At 41.2% G+C, this 23109-nt stretch overlaps 1 protein-coding gene across 1 annotated transcript in view; it reads right to left on the minus strand.

The window, feature by feature from the left end:
- Window positions 1-23109, minus strand: part of LOC119031040 (polypeptide N-acetylgalactosaminyltransferase 10-like) — an 89749-nt gene that overhangs the window by 28346 nt on the left and 38294 nt on the right. Inside the window, exons 4-6 of the mRNA XM_037119156.1 lie at window positions 22795-22961; window positions 1761-1946; window positions 970-1153 (exon numbers count right to left, since the gene is read on the minus strand). Of these exons, the coding sequence (XP_036975051.1) occupies window positions 970-1153; window positions 1761-1946; window positions 22795-22961 (537 nt within the window). The remainder of the gene's footprint in view (window positions 1-969; window positions 1154-1760; window positions 1947-22794; window positions 22962-23109) is intronic.

The following is a 23109-nucleotide window of genomic DNA, read 5'->3' on the forward strand; positions in this document are numbered from 1 at the left end:
TTTGTATATCGTTCGATTAGGTCTATAAAATGTGAGAAAACGGCGAAAAATGTTTGTCAGTGTTTCCCAAAGCCCAAGATGACGTCCTCAAATGTCGTTTTATCCAAAACCCAAAGATATTCAGTATACAGTCACAGAGCAGATAAACCAGAAAATATTAACATTTAGGAAGCTGCAATCAGAGAACAAGGCCATATTTTAAATGACTCAAAAGCTTTTCAATCATTTTTTGTTGGTGATTATTTTAATTGCTGCATTTTGTTCAACCTCAAATAACTCACTCATCATTTTGAGTAAATCTAAAGAAGTTGTTCAGCATCGGAAAACAAACTGCGCATTTTTTCACTACAGCTAACTGAGCAATATAAAAACACACCTTTCAACATCAATATACGAATAATTTTCTTCCTGAAGCGCTCGACTGCATGTCGACAGTTGAAGTTTGTAGCATGAATTTGTAACACAGCGACATAGTAGACGAATCTGAAGAAGGAGGAGGAGGAAGAGGAGGAGAAGAAGATATAATGGATTTGCACTGTTGTCCAAGAGATGAAAGTTATTGTTACTTATTGTAGATTACAGCATTATATTAAGGTGGTTTTTAAGATCTCACATTTCAAAAGCTACATATTTGAATGGTTTTGCACTGAAAGAGAGAAAAAAAAAAGCATTGTCTGACTTATCGCTGAAATGCAGATGTAGTCTAATGCTTTAAAGACTATTAGCCACAAACTGCACCTCTGTCACTGTCACTGTATGAGTGTAGAAGCAGTGCAGTGCTAACAGAAGCCCCCTTCCCCGAATAATGAGGGTTTTGAGGCCTGTGGATTCAAAACAGTGTGATGCCAAAACACTGAGCTGAGGGTTTCAACTCACTCTTGGTCAGCTCGTGTCACAGATGTGTGCGCTCATGGCACAGTAAGACAGTCGGGATATAATGTCAAGCGTGTCAAAAATAATTGCACTCACTCGAAGGGTTCACTGGGGTCATTGTTCTGCAGCTCGGTCGGGATGGGGATCCGTTTGTAGTACATTTCCCAGTCAAACGCCCCTCGCATGGCGTCCCCCGCCTGCGTCTCATAGCCAAAGTTGTCATGGTCGATGACGTCGATCATTGGGCACACGATGGTCTTTCTGTTCTGCGCGATGCGATCTGAGAGACGCACAGAGAGAAGTCATTAATGACAATGGATGGTGCAGAGAGCTTTTCTAGTCCACACAAAGCAATATCTGAGGCTGCTCACGACTCCCGTTCACAGATTGCAGATGTCTGGGAGCTGTGAGCAGTTCACCCGCAGCATGATATTCTCTTCTCAGACTGTTTATTTTCAATAGTTTTTAGACTCCTGGTGAGTAAAAGGGCTTCAAAATTTCATAAAAAAAGAAAACTCAAAGATTTGAGAAAAGTTAGAAGGAAAATACACAATACAGCAACGTTCAAAAGTTTGGCAATCGCTTGGAACAAAAGTTTGAATTGGTATATGTTTGAATGCATCTTTCATATTTCTGGGTTGCAGAGATAGAGATAGAGATACAGATACAGATACAGATAGATGTTATTTCATATGAAGAATCGGTTTTATACAGGGAGAACAAATCACTGTACAGTGGTTGAACCAGACTGGTTGCTCTGATCTGGAGCTGTTTGCAGGCAGGAGGTGAGCTCAGATTTTATTCTTTTCAGATTCTGGTCCTGGGTCGGTCGATCGGTGTATTTCTAATTAGAGTGTAGTAATTTAATGTTGACGTGTGTTCCTCACCCAGCAGCGGTGGCAGCCAGTTGACGTTGGCCTCGCAGTGAGAGTCCAGGAAGGTGATGACTTCTCCTTTAGCGAGGCCGGCTCCCAGCAGGCGTGTCCTGATCAGCCCCTCCCTCTTCTTGGTCCTCAGGATGCGAACCTTTGGCAACCGCACCATGTACTCCTCCAGCGCTGCCTTCAGGTGCTCTGCAGAGGTGAAAACAGAGACATGTAAAACTGTCACTGAAGGAGCACAATGAGTTCAAACCCCCAGTTATTGTACGTGTGCAGTTAAATTAGGCTGTGCTGACATGAAAGAGCTCTGATGCAGAATTGTCCACAAATGACAACCTCACCAACACGCTATCCGACAAAAAAGATGAAAGAAAAACTGAACCATTAGCAGTCACCATCAAACGCGACATCTGCTGATGCCACATGCAGCAAACTCAAATGTTTCCCTGAAGGCCTCTACATCATAACCCACACTGGGATCAACTTCACATTTCACATACTTTTCTGCAGTCACAGACTTTTTGTAATATCTTTACAGCAGACACCAGACAGACTGTGACCCTAAAGAGAACAAATCCAACTGTGAGGAATGAAAAAGGAATTAAATCAGCTCCTCCTAACACGTTTAGTCATTAAGCCTTTTGGCAGAAAACAGAGCTTCCTCTTAAATTGCGTTGATGCTCAACATTTCACTGAGCAAAATTCATAATGCCGAATGAGGGAATTGCAGATAATGCTGCCTCCAATAATCTGTTCAGTTTATTGTCAGACATCTTTTAAGGAGCTTATTATTAACTCCTGCAGACAGTCGGCGCTGTTGGTGCAAAACACGAGTTCAGATCGAAGCTGATTTTGAGTCTCGAGCTGAAAGAGAGATGAAGGTGAACAAATATTAAAATACAGAAAGAAAAGACAAACCAGAAAGTGTAAGAAAGCATTAATCAATCAAAGAGAGAGCTATATGTACACAATCTTTCCTCAGAGCTGCTGGTGACAGAAATCAATCCTGTCCTAAATGGAGCCTGTAAATCTTTCTGCTCAGACGTCAGCTCACTTCTGACAGGTCAATAAAAAAAAAAAAAAAAAAATGGAGCCAGACTCAAGGCAATGTTTCATTCGCTGTCTGTCCACTGTCACTGTGTGTCCAAAGCTCAAACACTCTCCACCATCACGAGACAGATCATCCACTCTGGTCCAGCTGCTTTTATATCCTCAGCTGCTGAAGTGGTAGAAGCTCTTTTTATGAAAAAAAAATCCCCATGATTTAAAAACCCATTAAGGTTTGGAAAAGGTCAACCAAGCCAGACAGGAAAAGTATGTGGAGGCAAAAGACTGATTAAAAAAGAGACAAGGAGCTCCTTCATGGCTGTTATAAAAAAAAAAAAAAAATCCCAGCACACAAAGAACAATCTAAGATATGCGTGAAGGCATCTGTCTAACACCTTTCATCATCTTCTTGTTTTTCAGTCTCTGTTTTAATCCTCAACATGTTGCTGAAGTGCACTTGGATTTTGACACCATCTTGACTTGTTGAAGTCTTGATAAAATACCATATGGTACAAATAGAGCGGCCAGGAACAGTTCCAGTTATAATGTTGTCCACGTTGAGAAGACACACAACAGATGCATGAGGAAAACAAGACATCCAAAATGTGGCACTGCTCATCTTCACCAGAGAGACGAGAGTCAGGAGGGTTTTTTTTTAAAATCACCCGTGTCCTGGAAAACAAACTGTTTAATTTAAGTCATCTGTATTTTCTTTTTTTTTCTGAGATTTTATCACAGCGCAGTAGTAAGTGGCATCATTGTGCATCACGACAGACTATTTAGAGCTTTTGAGATAGTCCTCTTACAGCAGAAGGGGGACATATCAGCATCCCTGCCAGCCTGGACCCTCATCAGAATGCTTTCAGAACCAACAAATCCACAGAAGACTGCCATATCCACTGACCGCCACTCGGTCTTCACACACACTGAACAGCCCCAGCAACAACAGCAACATCAGAATACTATTTATTGACTTCAGCAACCATGAAGCTGACTGGAAAACCTTACACTCTAGGCTGGAGTATCACACTCTGCAATTTAATGTTGGACTTGTTCACAAACAGACCCCAGACAGTTATGATTGGCAGTCACGCCTTTCTGTTTTGTTTTTCTGTGATGTAGCATAAAGGGACTCAAACTCACTTTTGTTTAGCAACCCTGGTTTTGTAAAATCATCAAACTTGGCTGTTTTTAAAGTGTCATTACTTAATGCTATGTTAGATAAACAGGGATTTAGAGGAGTAACAACTCCCTTTATTCCAGAAAGAAAGCGGCCACATAGTAACTGCAGTCGAACAGAATCTCCTGCTGAGACAAGATTGCTGGAAGTTTAGTCTAATAAGATCCCACCACATTTGTAAAACAGCCTCTCAAGACCAATTTGTGAACTATTTCACATACCACCAGGTTCGATCCAGCACTATTTGAAACCTTTTGATGAGAACTAATCACTGGGGTAAGACAACATCTAATATCCCGTCTAATTTATAAGCTGTTGGACTTCCTTTTGGGAGTTGTGGATGGCTACCAAAATATAGCATTCGTGAATGTCCTAGTGGCTGTACAGACTTGTTTTGAAATGGTATTGAACTTTTTTGGGTACAGACCAAATTATGTCCATAACACTGCAGAGTATTGGAAAACTAATTTAACTCAAACTCATTAAGACCAAAAACTTGCAGTTCAGCTTGTGTTTGGACACTTCAGGCAATAATAATATATATATATATATATATATATATATATATATATATATATATATATATATATATATAATATATATATATATATATATATATATTTTTTTTGTAGAATACCTTTGTATTCCTCAAAGAAATGAAAAATGCATAGTTTTTGAAAACTCAAATATGGTATCGGCACTTGTACTGCAATACCAGCCGCAAACTTGTTCACAAGATGAATTAATGTTACCGATTTACAACTGCTCCTAAAAGAGATGACACATGGTAACTACTGGGACGTTTTCAGGCCTTTTTCTGCAGGTTGTTACTGATTATAAAGTCAGGATAGCACACACAGAGTTTTCTCTAACAGTGGATATATGGTGGAATGCAATGGAAGACATGATCCCGTACATCAGTTCTGATCCGAAAAATATTCAGACTTGAACTTTACGATTGGCTGTTCATCTTTAGAATTTCAACAATGAGACAGGTGAAGTGACTTGACCTTCACGTTCTGCTGTTTTTTGTTTCTTCATCTTTTCTGCTTCCATCTCTGAACTCCAACACAGAGCCATTATTTGCAGAATACAGGAGGCCATTAATAAAATATTACCTCTGTCAGTGTTCCTCACTGATAGCTCGTCTTACAAATGGGCCACTGTCACTGAGGAAGCCCGCTCCAACACAACCACTAATTGGATTCTGAATATCAGGGAAGAGGATGGAAGAGAGGCAGCAGCCTCTTTCAAGCCTTCACAGGACTAACTGCTGGTGCTAAAATGACAGACAGGATGGCTTTATCTTGGCACTCTGTTCCTTCCGTCCTGCTTTTCTTTTGATTCTTTTTTTTTTGTTTGTTCCTTCTCTTCATCCTCCCTCCCTCATTCAGCTAGTCTTTCCGTTTTGATGCCGTCTGGCAGCAGCTACCACTCGGGGAGGCACTCCTGACCTCAGCGGACAGCTGAGGCGTCGGAGACAGCAGGACCAGCCAAAACCAACAGACCTGAAGCCAACAGGTGCCCACATCTGTCTCTGCCTTCTCACTCTGTCCCGATCATCCTTCAGGCCGTACTTTCTACTGTGGTTTATGTTTCAGTGAGTCAGTAAATGACAGCCCATTCCTTCAAGTCAAACAGCATCAAAACAGACCATCAGTTTGCCGGGACGAGCCAGAGTGTTTGGGCGAGACCAGATCTGACCAGACATTATTAAAGCTGAGCAAACTAAATTAGAGGAGAGCTGTAATCAAGAGCAGCGTGAGGAGTGCTGTCTATCAAACTGTCACACAGGCCTCTGCTGGTTAATCCTGAGAGCCCCATTTGGGATGCAGGCTGCCTGAAGTAGTCTGGCTCAAATTAACCCGTGTCACATGTGTTAAAGGTGCCGCCAAAAGCTCTGCTTTAAAGCCAAGAGATTATCCTCGGAAGTGATAATTAAATTTGCCTCTGACATTAACATACAGTGCAGGAAGAAGAATGAGGACGGCCAGATAAAACAAAGACAAAGAGGATGAAGTGCCGACTTTCACCTTTGATTTGAGGCTGTTTGCATCAAACTGTGGCCCTTTAACCCACGATTCTCCAATTTTGACAGATGGATAATAGACAAAATATATTAGATTGTAGTATTATTAGTACCAGTAAATACTGTATATTAACATTAAATAAATAGCTTATAACACTACAATGTGATGACATGCTGTTATCAGGACAGCTTAAAGTTTAAAATTTCTCCTTCAAGCACATATTTTATGACAACTAAGTTTAATTGTCATTCATGTTCGGACAGTTCTGGACCCTATGATGCAGTAGCAGTAGTCCCTGATACTGGACACCTTGATGGCATTATCCTGCTGATACCTGATATTTGCCAAAGTAACTAAATAAGAAGATTCATTTATATGTTCGTGTATTTTGCGATCAAAGCCTGAAGTTTTTTCACAAGCTATTAATTGTTTCTTGATTAATCCTGTAATGACCATTACAATCCCAAAAGGTTCTTATTCGATGACAACATTTCTCGTGTTTTTCCATTGCTTTGTCTGTATGTTTGTATGTGGATTACACTTGTGAGACTTGGCTGTATAAATGCGTAAATGGATTTGCAATTGTGCTTTTCTTGTCTACATTCCACATTTACCCGTTTCCCCCGACATTCACACAATAATGGCTGCAACTCAAGGTACTGACCTGCTCTTTAGAATCGATACAGCGAAGCCTAAACAAAACTCCCCCATGATATTTCTATACCCAGCCATTCAAATATCCACTGCTCAAGGACACCTTGGATTGAACCACCAACCTTCTGATTCTGACAATCTGCTTTACCTCCCGAGCACACCTGCCTCAAGAAAACATTGAGGTCTGTTTTTTTTTTTTTTGCAAACCCTGAACTCTGATCATTTGGCTCAATCTGGAACATTTCACATTTTCATCACAGCATTAACACATGCTGCAGGGTTTTGATGTGAATCGGAGGCAGAGGGGTTCCATACGGTGGCTGCCACCCTCAGAGGAAAGGGCGAGCCTTCACCTTCATAATAGGGCAATAAATCAGCCCATTAGCTATTAACCATTAGGAGATTGATTCAGGCGAAGCTTTAGCCCTGCATGGGATGGTTCTTACATAACCTTCCTAATGACAGCCAGTGAGATTAAACAACGAACATTTGCATTGCATGTACAGCACATTCAGCGGAGGAGAGGGCAGCGGGAAAGGTTACAGTGTCTAATTATGAATGGTTAATTTGACCAGAATAAATTGGAATACGGCTCCTCTGGTTTACTGAAACTCTGGTGAGGCAATAAATCACCCTAACGAGAGCAGGCTGATGTCTGCAAACACATTAGTCATTATTAGAATGTGAAGTCCAGGACATGATGAGGGCTCAGACATCATCGATGCCTGGATCATTTCCGTAGACCCCATTTACCAAACAGCTGAACATTCGCTGCCCTCCATCTGTTTCTGCGGCAGGAACGCACCGCATCTTCCTCCGAGCTGTTAATTAGAATCAAATCACAAACACTAAAAAAAGCAAAGAAGAAGACAGTGCAGAGTGGGCAGCAGGGAGGGAAATGTATGCATGCAAATGACGATTTACCTTTAACAGAAGGGTAAAACTCTGGTGCATAAAGCATCCAATAGTTTCCATGTATTTCTTATTTCTCCAGTCTGTAAGTGAGGAAGGGGAGGATTTTTAATTCAATTAACCTCAAATTACAGTGAATCCAATATGGCACCCAAATCTTTGTCTTTCCAAGGTGCTGGATTACTTCCCAGAAGTCCTGGCAAGGCACCAAAGAGCCAAGATGCTAATTTATTCCTCCAAAATATTCGGCTGCTCCTGTGAACTCCATCATACATTCTCCCTTTTTGCCGGGAGCCACACTGGGAACATTTGAAGCTGCTTTTTTTTTTCATTTTTTCCCACCGTCCAAAAAAAAAAAAAAAAAAAAAGAAAGGATGCTGAGGGAGAGTCTGTGATGATATAAGCAAGTCTGCACATCAAAACACACACAGTTTAAACAGCTACTGAGGCTATGAGACGAGATGTATTACAGATGTGCACATCGCCGGCACGTCTCAAATTGATGAAGGCAGCCTTTTGATAAGCAAGAGGAGAGGACGGACAATCTCTTGTCTTTGCCTTCAAGCTCTGTCACACATGCTACACCACACACTAACATCTCTATCAGAGCTGCTCTATTAAAGCTGTAGATATGAATTTAAAGGTTAAACAATGCTCAGAATATGAATCCAATGCACCACATTCATAAATATGAATATGCAAATTACTTGCACTGCAAATTCTGTGCTTAATCTCAACTATTTCATTTTTACAGAACAACAGGAGTTCAGTTTGATAAGACATACAAAAGCTCCAAATTAGATCAAGTCTAATCAGTCTTATTGTTTGGCTGCTGGTCCTGCTTTATTTCAACATGTATGAAACCTGACTGACCTAAGAAGACTCTCCAACATTTGTGATCCTGTGTGTCATAATCACCGGAGAAAATGTGTCTGAACTGCAGAAATGACTAGCATAGCTACTGTTTTAGATCACAGCTGCTTACTAATTAAAGATTAATCAAGCTGCTGCCAGTCTCGATGTTCTCTCTCTCTGTGTGGCTCTGTTTGGGTCGACTGTTTTTTTGGATTGGATCTAATCATTTGGACCTATTTCAAACGGACTCAGACTGAAAATGATAATGAATTCTTGCACCATCCTGTCTATTTGGACTGGGCCCATAAACCAACCCCGAGTTCAGACAGCTGGATACTTTCTGAGTCCAGTTCAAATTCAACGAGAAAAAAAAAAAAAACACATCTGGATTTCTGAAGTTCATATTCAAATGATCATCTTCAACAATCATAGTCAGTATTTTTGGAGTATTATAATTCTTTGTGTCTGACATTAGAATGAAAATTGCAACGAAGCTCTTCAGCCGGCCTCGAACTAGAGATGTTGTAGGTGACCAAGGCAGCCTCTGAGGAACATCTTGCAAGATTTAAGATTCAGAACAGAGCTGTAGAAAAGTCTATTTCTTTCGCTATACAACAAATGGCAGCAATAAATGTATAAGGTTATAAGCTTTTTGTTGATTCTAGCACCCACTTTTGATAAAAGCAGTACGACACCAGTGCCTACTGTTGATCTTTGCTAGTGCATGCCGGTGGTGCTGCATTTGTTTTGCAAGTGAAGCTGAACTGACAGACAGAAAAAAATAAATAAATAAATAAACTATTGTACATGTAATTACATCTTCTTATCTGCTTACATGGAAGGAGGAGGGATTAAGGACCTATACCGCCTACACAGCCAGCCTCCAGGGGGCGATCGGGATGTTGGGGAGCTGTCATGTTGTCCGTCTTCATACATAATCAATGGTGCTGTCAGGTGGAACAGTTAAGTCAGTCCTTGGCATCTTCTTGATCACCCATGACTCAACTCATGAAAGACAGCCACATGACGTCTACCACGTCTCTCAGCAGAGTCATGCAAGAATTTATGACTCTAAGACCACCTGATCTGACAAACTGGCCTTCACGGAGGTCAAGACTATCATGTAGTCTGAATCCTGCATAAGGAAAAACTGTCTACAGCTCAGCATGACAGAAAGGTAAAGCGAGACTTGACCCAAAACCCAGTCCAATGCCAAGAACTGGATGACAGAGAAGAGCAGAGGCAAACTGACTTCATAAAGAAAAAACAGGAACAGCAACAGAGTCACTGTTAGTCACTGTTAACACGGCAGCACCGATGTTGCGTTCACTCTGGATCTCCAGACCTCCTCCTGTCGAGCGGCTCTCGTACTGCTGCTGTCGACTGCTGTAACAACATCCCCGTGGGGACTGTTAGTCCTTGAGAGAGTCACTGTCAGAGTCCGGACAGCAGCCTGCCAGCTCAGACCTGCGAGTTCAACTTTTCTCACACACGCTGTCATCGAGCTCCTGTTACGAGAGGACGAGGAAAGACTGGAACAGATTGTAACGTGTTCTCAGGACTTTGATCCCATTCTTAGGTTTCAAATTTACATTTATTCATCTGAATATTAAATTATCTAACATGTGACTCTGATCTCCATGTTCAGGAACTTAGAAGGAATACAAATGTTCAGGCAGGTGTGAATCGTGAATCATTTATTATTATTTTTAGTGTTTTATATTGTTGTCCTTTTGATAAGTGCTCATTGTTGTCGGGTTATATAACTTTCAGAGTCGATGTAGAAGGTGCTTTGTTTTGTTTCAGTGCTAAGTCAGTTGTCAAAATACCTTTCACCTTTTTATTCTATTCTTGTCCAAAAAGCAACAGAAATATAAAATGCATCACTTCTGTGTTTGGATCAAAAAATCTTTCTTGATTAAATTCAATTATTCCTTTAAATGCAACAACTATTTTGAAATTAGACATCTGGCCACATTTTGGATTTAGATTCAGACAGTCTGTAGACTGTCAACTGATTTTGAAAGGATCATAACAGAATCAATTTAGGAGGCTGAAGATTCACACCTCTGGTCAGACATTTAGTTATCTCAAATGTATTACTAAAGAAGCATCAGCCCACAACAAATTAAATGTTAACAAAAAAAAAGAAAAGAAAAGGAAATTAAAGCAACCAAATGGCCACAATAACTACTGGCAATATATGTTTCTGCAAACCAGGAATATGTTGAAACTTCACAGTTCCTTGGGTTTACTTTGGATTCTAGGTTCGGGTCAGATTTAGACATACAACCACATGGTGTGTGTGACACCAACACCCACCCTAATTATCAAAACATCAGTTTACATGGATTGGCTAACATGCAACTATTTTCTTATGTTTCCGGATCCACTTCTTCTTTGCTTCTTTCAACATGCTGAGCAGCCAAAAATGGCATCTGTGCTCTCCAGGGAAGGCTATTAAAAAATAATAACACATCTTTAGCTGAAACACCAGCCCTGTTAGTCTCATATTGGCCATTTCTCTTATCATTGCTCATTTCCCTTCCTTCCATTTTCCTCCCATTCTCTTTTGTGCTTAATGGTTAACTTGTGTTTATGATTGTTCTGGTACCAAGATTGCCCCCATTAAGCAGGCAGGATGCCAGTTACTTCCACACTGCAGATGCTAATGACGCTCCTTGGGGAGCAGCGTCGATTCTCAATTTAAGTTTCAATGAAACAGAAATAACAATAATAACAACAACAACAACAACAACAACAATAATAATAATAATAATAATAATAATAATAATAATAATAATAATAATAATAATAATAATAATAATAATAATAATAATAATAATAATAATAATAATAATAACCACTTCATGGAGACAAGACAAAACAAAGAAGGTGACTTGTTGTGTTTAGTTCTGTGTGTTAAAACACAGATACAATGACATATTGAGACACACTGAACTAAAGTTTGGTCTGGGAAGAGGAGATGAAACATTTTGACTCAGTTTCTGATATCACATCCAAATATTTAGTGACAAGCGTTTACTAAAGACAGCCCCGCCAACATGCCTCTCTCTCTTAATCTCTTCCTTCTTCGCTAACATGTCTGGACACTTACAGGTGCTAATGAAGTTGGCTCCCCAGGAGAACGGCTCTCATCTCCAAAGTACACTCCAATTAAAAAGGAGGGGGAAAAATAAACACTTGCTAAAACACGATAACGTGCTCCGCTGCCTCTCGCAGCCTCTCGTTTAAAAACGACGCCTTTTACCCCCTGGCCCACACGGCTTTATTAGAGGAAATAAAATTAGCTGAAGAAATTTTTAACCAGAGCGTGGCTAAGAAGGAAGGCAAAAGAGGGTAAAAGGACAAACTTTTCCAATTGCAGCTGAACTGTGTTGAAATGTCTCAGCGTGGTGCTCTGAACACATTCTGTGAGCAGAAAACTAGAAGCCCCGACCCGACAATGGGACCACACAATCCTGCAGCCATCACTGCACGTGCCAGAATGTACTCGGCATTATAAAATGGAATCTTGTTTGAATATTAAAGCTCAGATTAACCAGGTCACAGTCTTTACTATCATATGAAAATAATTGTTTATCATCTGTTTCATGCTCTGTCTGACCACCAGAGCCGACTGGCCTTCTGAACAGGGAGCACGCTCTCCTCCAGGTGGTGTCCTGAGGTGAAAACTAGACAGAAAAATGTGGAGACACTTTTCGTTGTAGGCAGCAATTTAACAAAAAAAAAGAACAAACAAACAAAAAAACACTCAACATCACTCAGTAGGAGGAACAGAATATACATCTTCTGTCGTCTTTTGAACAAAGACTGCTGATAGTGAGAGATGGACAATATTCACAACTTGGATCAATTTGGTGAAAGTCCTGTTTTGATTCTTTTGATCACTGGACACACTCGAGGAATAAACATTATTGAAGGATGAAAACATATTATGAGCGCTTCAGAGGAAGGGTCTACAGGGTCTGTATCACTGTAATGTGACTTTGGTCGATTGTTGCAACCTATTACATACCATACTGCCCATCTTAATTAATATTAGAAGAAGACAGAGGTAGATAAGTGGATAGACTGGTTAAACTATCACAAGACTTCCACTTCCACCTCACTTCTCACTTCAAAACACAAAAGATTCCACCACTTGAGGTGTTCAATGCCATGGCCATAAAAATCCCTTAATGTTAGACGAATCTGAATGTAACCTTCATAAAAGAGGATGTACATACTTCAAGTTTGTGCTGATGAAATTAATGCAAAAAAAGTCTGTTACATCTATCATAAATCCTTAAATAGTAGCAGTAAACTGTGTGTCCACTGAGCAGTTCTGCTAAACCTTTTTGGGAAACAAAGATGAATGTCCTTCATTGTCTGTGTGGTCAGCTGTAACACTGGGACACTGCGGGTCCTTTGTTGAGCTGCTGCCACAGCTCGTCTCAGCTGCTGTCAGGGCCAGAGGTGGTCCACTGCAGCACTGAACAGGGTCTCTAGTAGAGACTCTACAGCAGCATCACGTGGTTGATTATATACCTGTGCTTCTACATGTTCAGACATGAAGATGACAGACTGCAAGCAGAGAAATCCGGGGAGAAAGTAGCCCATTAGCTGAGCTAACCTTGAAAGTATCGGGGAGGCTGGGAAGCTGGAGCGAGCCAACACTCCCCTGCAGGGAGAGCGGGAGCCGAACATCCTTCCTGCACGAGCTGCGGAAATTCAATTACAGCCTAATGAAGAGTGAGCTGACCTCCCCTCACCATCGCCACCCTCCTCACGCCTCCTCCTCCCTCCCTGCCTCCTTCCTCTCTCCCAGCTGCAGCTAATCATGGACTGTAGCTGGGCAGGTTAGCAGGTATAACTGGTTTCATTAAACCAGTGGTGTGTCTGTGTCCTTGTCTTACTTCACTTGATCATTGTTACACTGAATCCCTCTCACACTGAATCTCTCTCTTTTGTTTTCCACTGGGCGTCGCAGCCAGTTCATCCTGTTTGAATCGCACGTCATCAACATGCTCATGACCAATTTTTGTTCCTTCTTCAAGATGAACAAATTGGGTCACACCGTGAGTAATGTTCAAACTTGCATTGTGGCTGTATGTATGAAGCTCCCAAATTGGGTTTCAGTATGAAACATATGCATGTAAAAAAGTTACAGCCAAAGAAGTGCCACAGATGATCAATGAACAATATCCAAACACATCTCAATAAGGTAAACATGTGTGAAGTTTATTAAAGGTTGGAGGAAATAAATTGTGATTATCAACAAAGCAGCACTACAAAAATCACCCGCACATCATCACAATATAGGTCAGACTGTACCTAATGAGCTAATGGCTAACTCTCAGTTAGGAAACCCATTAGCTTGGTTGCATGCAAGAAAAAAGTTAACACAGTTTATGTGAAAGATGTATTCGCACCATCGACTGTCTCTGAACCGTGTTAAAACCACATCGTGCCTGTAAATCAGCTGATATTCCAGCTGAGGAAGACTAAATCAAAGCTGATGTAGCAGCAGAGCTAACGGGTTTTGGACTCTCCGGCCTTCTCTTCCCTCGAAGATCAGTACCGACGAGACATCCTGCTCTTGGTCAGTGGCACAATTTCGTTTGACAAAGGTTAATTAAGTTATCATGTGGATTTGTTTGACCTTGCAAGCAATTCAGTCAATGGATTCATCTTCTTGTGAAACCTTTAAATGTACAAGTGGTCAGTATTTGATTCTTAGTTTTCAGTGGAGTATTCCTTTAAGTGCCCTATCAGAGCAATGGCATCATATATTCAGAGGGTTTAAACAGCACCAGTGACTCAGTGAGTACATGTGTGAGTTGATTTATGTATTAAGATGATTGACAGTAACCTAATTTCCAGAATGAGTTTTTGATAATCAAGCTCATGCCTCAACAATGCACGGTCGCCTACTGGATGTGAGGAAAGGGAAGTATAAAAGAGAGAGATAATAATATCAAAAAAGGGTGTTTGTTTTCATCATCATGACAGCCCTTTTGTCAATTTTCTTTTTTTATTTTGCACCTGTCCTGCTGCCAAACGACTGGCAAACCAGCTCTTCTGCTTACTCAGGCTGCAACATGAGTAAGATAATCTGGTTAAGAATTTATTCGTCTGCCAGGAACTGACATGCTCACTTTAACACTTTCCATCTCAAGCTTGAAGGAACAAAAACAAATGACCTCCTCGTTACACGTTTCTGTTCTCTGATTAGATAGCATTTCTGTCCATATCAGGTCACCGTAAGATGAGCCAGAGGACTGTTCAACCGATTCACTGCCGCAGGTTCTTAAAAGTAAGAGAAAAAATAATGATTTCAAAGCATCCACTTCCCCTCTCTGTCTTTCACATCATCTCTCCCCCTCCTCCCTCTGAATGTTGTTTCATGCTTCTTGATTGCTCCATTTCTCACTCTATGACTACATTTATCGCTCGCGCCCATTTATCACCTGCCCCCACACTGTTTTTACTCTTCCTGCCAAAACATGATAACCACCATTAAAAACATGTCATACAGTCTCAAATTGTTACAAATTGACAAACCAGTAAACAGAATTAATTATATTTTGAAGAAAAAAATACATTCAAATACAAACATTTCAGAGGAAAAACAGTATCTTGTGTAATTATTACATTTTTTTCATAGCAACATTTGAGTCTTTCCAAATGAAATGTTATCAGTTCTGTAGTTTCTGAGACAGTCGTCTAATTGATCCCATCAGGCAGTGGACAGTGACTGAATAATTGGGCGATCAATCTGAAGGCGGTGACAGGTTTCCATCACAGGAGGTGATGCTTCAGTGTGGCTCAGTGGTCCTGCTGAGAGCGATTGTCTCTGTCACACACCACAGTTAACCATGATGGATACATCTGGGCTCCCGCTGTCCCCGCTTTAATGAAACTCTGCTATGAAGACGTCTGAGCCCAATAACACGCCAGAGAAGAGATATGAAAGGAAAATAGGAAGCTGTCCTTTAAGGGCTGATAAAATCTTTTTTAACCGACTGGTTTCTTCATATTTTAGGAATTTTTAATAACACAGCAGAAGTATTCATGATGTAAACTTCTAAGCTAACTTTATTTTGCCCTGAATGTGTAAAAGACAATGACAGTGATAGCTGATAACTCTTTGAGCTGACACGACAGCTGGCTGAATGCAACTGTCGGAGAAATGCAGTTTCCTCATCGCATCCTCACTGCATAATTTAAAATGTCAAACACGGACACACCAAATGTAGTTCTTACAGATGCTGTGTCAGAATTTATAGCTGAGACTAGAATATACAGCCGGAGGCTTTGCAAAGTGCACAGAACACCGTCTCTCAAGAGCATGAAGTACAGCTAGACTACGAACCAATAAGTAAAGATACTAACACCGACAGTCACCAGCTGATTGAGTTTTACTCAAACTGGTTTGTCTGGCGATGTTTCAAGATCTGTCTCTGATAAGATCTGACTTGTCTCCAGTCACAACTTTCACTTGTCTTGTCCAGTGTTATTCTTGGCCTGCAGTTTTCCCATTAAACACACCAACATCTTCATCTGTTGCAGTTCCTCCTGACCAGCCTCATGCGGCTCTTCTTGGGTTGTGCGACTCCTCTGGAGCAGCACTTTGCTGCAGTTGTGTCGCTGGGTGAGAAAGAGTGACCTGGGCGGCAATCTGAAGAGTGGGCTGCCCCTCCACAGGAAGCCTAGTGGCAAATACTGCTTTGTCGAAACCAAGTAACGTTAAGGCAGAGTGTGTAGGGGTAGACCTGACTGCCTTTCCCCAGCCAATCCACTCTGTCCAGCCCAGAGAAATAGCTGCAAACTGAATAGGTCGGTGTGTTTACTTGGAGAAAGTACAGTGGCAAACTGCTCACCATCGCCAGCAACACAGACACACAGTGCACATGTAATAACGGCTCATAGGCCACTTCTGTAGGTTACAGTGTAGGCTCTAGCTGCTTTGAATCAGCCTTTAGTCACACAGTGTTAAAATTGTGCCTTGCAGTCTGTGAGACAAATTGTGTGTGTGATAATAATAAAATAATAACACATTTTTGAAAGTTTAAATTGCTCCAGTAATGTCAGTGCAAAAAGAAAACAAAAAATTGCAACTTGCATTTAACTCTGATAGAAAAACAGGCATGACATCACATGTTGGGTTGCAATAGTCCCCAAAATAGCCTGCAAATATACTGCAGGGACAGTTTAAGGAAGTTAAGGGGCAACACTGGCTGTATCGCCATGACACCTCATGTGGATAGATTTCCTTTTATAAAGAGAAGACCAGTTTTATGTTGTGCCAGAAGGAAAAGAAGCGAGCAATAGGAATCAGTCTTCACCCTAACTTAAACTCTATGTTGCGGCTCTGTCATATTATTTCCTTGTCAGGCGAGAGGAAATATTGGTCCTTCTTCCTCTTTTGTGATGGATTCATACCTTTATGATTGCTGAATGTCAGAGGGAATACAGAACCAGAGAGAAACAACAGCTGCTCTTTGATTGAGGGACTGACACTGAAACCTGACATTTACTGCTATCAACAATCTTCCACAGAGTAAAGTCAACAGTAAAGTTCAGTTAGTAACATGACAGCAAACAATCCCAGCAGTCACTCAAGCTGACAGATCTACTAGAATCAGATTTAGGAGCTTTGTTGATCTGATCCCGGGAAAAGGTGGACATCAAACCCACTTACTGTAAACAAACAGAAAGTCCAAGTCCAAGGGACAGAAGAGAGGAGAGACGAACAGGAACAGCAGAAATGTGAAGAGAATGAAAGAGAACTTTAAATAGAATAAAACTGGGACGGAATGATGGTCACTTCCAGATCCTGACCGATATTATCAGACAATTTTAGCTCATTGCATATTAGACATTGGTATTAGCCCACAAATCTGGGTGCAAGCAGACATATGACTCAAGTAATAAACTTTCTAAAAGTTCTTCCTCATTTTTTCTTTGGCAATCCAAGTAAAGTCAAGATACTGCAGTCTTACCTACGAATGACTCTAATTTTCAAGTGATATTAACCTCAGTAAATACTTTTCAAATGCATTTATAGTCTCAATTTCTATTTTCAGGCCTTCTTCAATCCAACATGATGTTCATGTTGCTACCGCATGTCCGCAGGTTCTCAGTTACATCCAATCAGGATATCCTCCCCAGTTCCACACTGTCATCCAAATACGACCACTTGTTTGAAATGTTTTTGGCATTTTTTCAATGATGACAAGAGAACTGATCTCAAGAAAAGAGCAACAAAGGACAAAATGATGAAAAAAACATGGAGAAAAGATAATGAGATGAAACAAGACTAATAGTTTTCCATGGGGGAGGTTCTGAAGTTAAGAGTTAAAGAACAAAATTCAGAGAGAATCTCCCCACAAACAAGAAGAGATGTCTAGAAATAGACAGAGGTGCTAAAGACAAGAGACATCAAGAAAAGACTAAAAGAAGAAGAGACGGAGAAGAGATTACAGACAGGAAAAACTAAAGAGAAACAAGGGGAGTGGAGCGATAGAAAAGAGACACAGAGGACGATGAGGGGAAGACAGGAGATAAAAGCAGCAGGTTTCAGTGTTTGCATGTTATCTGTGAGTCACTGTTCTGCCTGAATGAACTGCTCCGACAACGCAGAGGTGAGCGTGGGCGAGAGACGGTGAGAGAGGCAGAGTGAGGATGGGCACGGAGAGAGCGAGGAGGGATTGAGATCATTTTACATTAACAAGGTGATACGCATTGAAAAACAGATGAATATGGATGCAAATATTGCCAGCTTTTAATTTCAGGTTTTCTGCACTCTCGTGGGTGGAAGAGGAAATTATTATCATCACTTGAAAATAACAGGTGAGATTTTTTCTCCAAATATTATTCTGCAGAGGAACAGCTTGTGCAGAGACAAAGTGTACGGTACTGCTTTCCTTTTCCTTAAAATATAACAACTTTGAAGGTGACTGTTGTTTTCTTTCCTGGCTACGTGTCGCTGCTGAAGACATCTGCCTGCAAAAACACAACACAACTTTTCTTTTCTTCTGTCAGAATGTCGGACTTAAAGTAACCAGGTTACAGATGGCCGGCCACAATCCATCAGGACAACTGTGACACATCAAACTCTTAATTTCTCACAGCAACCATTCGACTTATCTTTTCTCCTTTCAAAGTTCAACATCAAAATAACAAACGAGAATGGCACTCAGTAGAAAGAATACCTCCGCCGTGGTTTTACACTCATCAGTCCATTTTTTTTTTGAACAGCCAACTTATAAGTTGCCATGTTGGAATGAACAGTGTTGTACTTTAGTCTGTAGAGTGAAGAGAGGTGGAGGAGCAGAGCTCAGAGACTCCCAATGAAAGCCATCTGACCGCTGCCTTGAATCTGATGATTTTCGACTCTCAACCATCCCTGACCGACGCCGTCAGAGCTCCACACAGCTCAAACTCTGTTGTGCTGTTTTCTGTGCGTTTTTGTGACATACTGTTCACCAAAAAACATGTTTAGCACAGGTTCATATGTACGATGACATCAGAAGAGTTCATCCACCGGAAGCCTTCACGAACCCAAAGAGAAAAAGTTCTCTTTTCAGTTACAACAAGAAGTCAACTCCAGCTCGGCACACAGATAAATATAAATCATCAGGTATCCTTTGAGTCAAATATGAATAGATGTATTAATTATGATTTTAAAAAGGAGAGAAGAGGCTGTTCCTGAAACGCCGCTGTGCAGCGAGGCTATAATTACACAACATAGAAGCTGGGTACTAATTAGCACCCCAGAAAATATAACTGCACGAAAAAAAAACATCTCATCAATTGTTTATCGCCCTCATGTCGGCTGTGAGGTACAGAAACAAAACAGCATCATTTAATGCAGCAGGGCATCGGTATAACAGAGAGAGCAGACGCACTGCTCATCAGCATCTGGAAAGAGACGGATGTTCACCTCAGGCTTTATTACATGGGGCTCATATTCACAGCGGCACAACGGCCACAACAATCATTTCGTATTTTCTTGACCTTGAAAGTTGCGTTGCCTGTCCAGGTGGTGTTTTATTGCCGAGCTCGCAGGTGGAAGGTCATTTGAACGAGCTACCGAGAAGCAAGGAGTTAGTATTTGTGCGACGGAGGTGCTGAGAATAAACTCAGCTGCCACTTTTGTGATTTCATCAACAAGAGCTCACTTTTAGGAATTATTGCTTTATTTTAGCACATTTTGCTCCAACTAATAAATACATAAATACATCTGACTGTTCTGTTCCACAGCTCCCTCATGAAAAGCTTCTCCTGCAGCCGTCTGAAGGCAGCAGGACTGATAGGTTGATAAATCTGTAGCCTCCAACTGTGGCGCCATTACACCAACCGACCAGTGTCCTTGATTAAATCTCATGTAGATGACACAGGCTGCTGCAGAATAACCACACGCATGCCTCTTCAAACATCAGACTGGCTGGCTATAACTTAATATTATGCCTGTTTCCCATTTTAAAAACCACCCAAGTATTTCTGGTGGTCGATTTCAGCTCTTTCACTGGTGTGTTTTTAATCAATCCCACAGAACGACGCCATCAACCATCGATTACATGTGGACACTCTGCCCTCACTCTCCCGTTCCAATCTACTGACAGTCGTGCATGCATTTCTGCACCGATTGTGATTCGACCTCTCTGATTTAAGTGCTGTGTACTGTGAAACTATGATTCAAAAACGTGATCATATAAACCACTTTGACCAAACTATCATTTATCATGTTTCTAGAATCATTGTACAGTTTAACTCTGATGCCGCTCTGCACCCTCCAGTACAAAAGATTGCCTGGAGAATCTAATTTTTCTTCATAATCAGTATTGATACACATCAATGGATGTATGAGGTTGAGGTTAAATAAATGAGATAATCGAAGGGACGGCAGACTGGATAAAGACAAATCCAAGTCAGAAGAAGTTATCATGCTGCCACAACCGAACAGATGAACAAAATCAATGTACTTTTAATTCACTGCCATTATTCTCATGGTTGCAGGTCCACTGGTTCCAAAAATCAGTCCTACTGTATGTAAGCTTATGAGAGAATGACTCTACTGCGGTAAATAATCACGTGAGAGGTAAACGTGAGGGGGTCCAACTGGACTCTTTGATGGTGGTGTCTGAAAGGAGGATGCTGTGCAAACTGCATAGTATCCTGGACAACAACATTCACCCTCTCCACCAGGTGCTAAACTCACACAGCAGCACCTTCAGCAGCAGACTCATCCCACCCCGATGTAACACAGAGCGCCTGAGGAAGTCTTTTCTCCCTCAGGCCATCAGACTGTTTAATGCATCCACCTCTGGTCGCGGGAGGGACAGTGGAGACACTGTCACCTGAGCCAAATCAAATCAATATCATTCCCTATCACTTCCATCACTTATTGAGTGTGCACTGGACCCTGTAAATCTCCTGCACTGGACTTAGTAAATTGCTGCTATTTCATGCTGCTGCTAAATTTACTATTTTTTTTTTCACTTTATACCACTTGTCACTTTATTCAATCTTATTGTGTACTTTTTTTTTTTTTTTCAATTTTATGCTGCTCACGGTTGGATTGCATTCTGTGTACTTAGTAACTAGTTTATTTATTACTTTACCATAATTTATTACTTTTGTATTCCTTTCTCACTTTGTTTTACTACTGTTGCAAGACAATTTCCCTCGGGATAAATAAAGTCTTCTTGAATCTTGAATCTTGAACACTTTCCAAATGCAAATACGGTCTCAACTTCAAGTTTCAAGTCTTCTTTAATACAACATGATGTTCATGTTGTATTGACGACATGTCCGCTGGTTCTCAGTCACATCCAATCAGGATTCATTCATGATAAACAAAATGAAAATTAAAAGGTTCAACAGTTTAGACAATTTATACATAATGAAGGGTATTAAGTACTGAATAGTTTGCATGTATGGCATCATTTCAAAGGTTACATATTTTTGTATGTTAAATTTTGCTAATATAATTTAAAACATTCTTAATATTGCACCGTTTTTGTTTGTTGTCTGATTTGCTGACATGAAAACTAAACAACTTTGGATAGTAATGAAGTGCATCAATCAAGCTGGACACATCTCAAGGTTTGTTTGTGATCAAGCAGCTTGAAAATAAGGTTCAAACTTTTATCCACTGAATATTGTGCATCACTGTGATTGGCTCAGCTGTTTCAGAGCAATGAGAGCAGTGATGTGACTGGCTCAGAGTAAATTTGTCGAATCAACACACCCTCTGCTTCATATTCCCTCTCAGCCAGCCATTTTGCATTCTGAATTGCTGCATATATATGAACCAAAACAGCAGTCTCATGTAAAATGAGGCCCCATGTGTCCCTCTGAAGCTGTAACACTGAGCAATAGAGTCACGCACAAAAACACTCGGCACATCCACGACTTCATATCCTTTTCTTTCTTTCCTCTTCATATATTTTTAGTGCATTATTTAATATCTAAGGAAATGGGAAAGTGAGCAGGAAATTGTGCTTCACACGGTGGGCGTGAACCGGGCTTAATGATGAATATCTTGTTCTCTCCTCCACTCAGAGCCCAGCGATAATATTGCACTTGTCCCCTCGATTTATTATGCAAGGGTTCAGAGCTGTACATTAACTCCGGAGTTCAAACTGATTAAACCGCCTGCATGAGAAAACCAATCCAGGCCAGGAAGTGATTTCTTTTTTCCTCTCTTGCCGACACTAGCAGGGTCACACGATGCCCTCATCATCACCATCTGTTCAGAGGTCACTGCAGCCTTCAGCTCCAAACACAATGGTAATATGATTTTCATGGAGCCCGAGAGGGAGGTTGATCTTTGTAATAAAAGAAAAACAAACCAAAGAATGTCTGATGCAGGTAATGCTCGCTGCTCTCAGGCCTTGATAATAAATGAACAACAGAGCTGGTGGGATGCTTTGCTGAAACACCAGTGTGTGTGTGTGTGTGTGTGTGTGTGTGTGTGTGTGTGTGTGTGTGTGTGTGTGTGTGTGTGTGTGTGTGTGTGTGTGTGCGCTTGTGTTTGTTTCTCCCTCTCTTTGCTTTTGTTTCTGAACGGCTTATTATTTGTCCAACAGTCACTAACACTTGCAAACAAATGACTCAGTGGTTTGTGTCTGAGATTAGTGTCAGTGTGTGTGTGTGTGTGTGTGTGTGTGTGTGTGTGTGTGTGTGTGTGTGGGCCTGAAAGAAGGAGACGGAGGGAGAGGATGCCACAGTGCACCAAAAATCCTAGCAAGCTGGCACTGAGAGCAGCAGAGCTCGTGTGTGTGTGTGTGTGTGTGTGTGTGTGTGTGTGTGTGTGTGTGTGTGTGTGTAGCGTGTGTGTCCTCGGTACCTTTGTCGCTGAAGTCGTCGACCAGGATGACCTCTGCTATGAGCTGTGGAGGAGAGCGGTTGAGCACGCTGTGAACGGTCCTCAGCAGCGACGACCAGCCCTCGTTGTGGAACGGGATGATGATGCTGGTGTTGGGCAGCTTCTCTGCGTACAGCTTCTGTTTGCAGCTGCAGATTTAAAAAAAAAATACAGAGGACAAACACGCGAGAGGGGAGAGTTAGTCATCCCTGTCAAACAATAAGCACATTTTCAGCCATCTTAGTGGCGTGGCTCCGGGGACGGGCATGTGTGTTGGGTTGGTCCAACATTTTGGAA

This window comes from Acanthopagrus latus, chromosome 13 (genome assembly GCF_904848185.1).
Source record: "Acanthopagrus latus isolate v.2019 chromosome 13, fAcaLat1.1, whole genome shotgun sequence".
Classification (NCBI taxonomy): Eukaryota; Metazoa; Chordata; class Actinopteri; order Spariformes; family Sparidae; genus Acanthopagrus; species Acanthopagrus latus.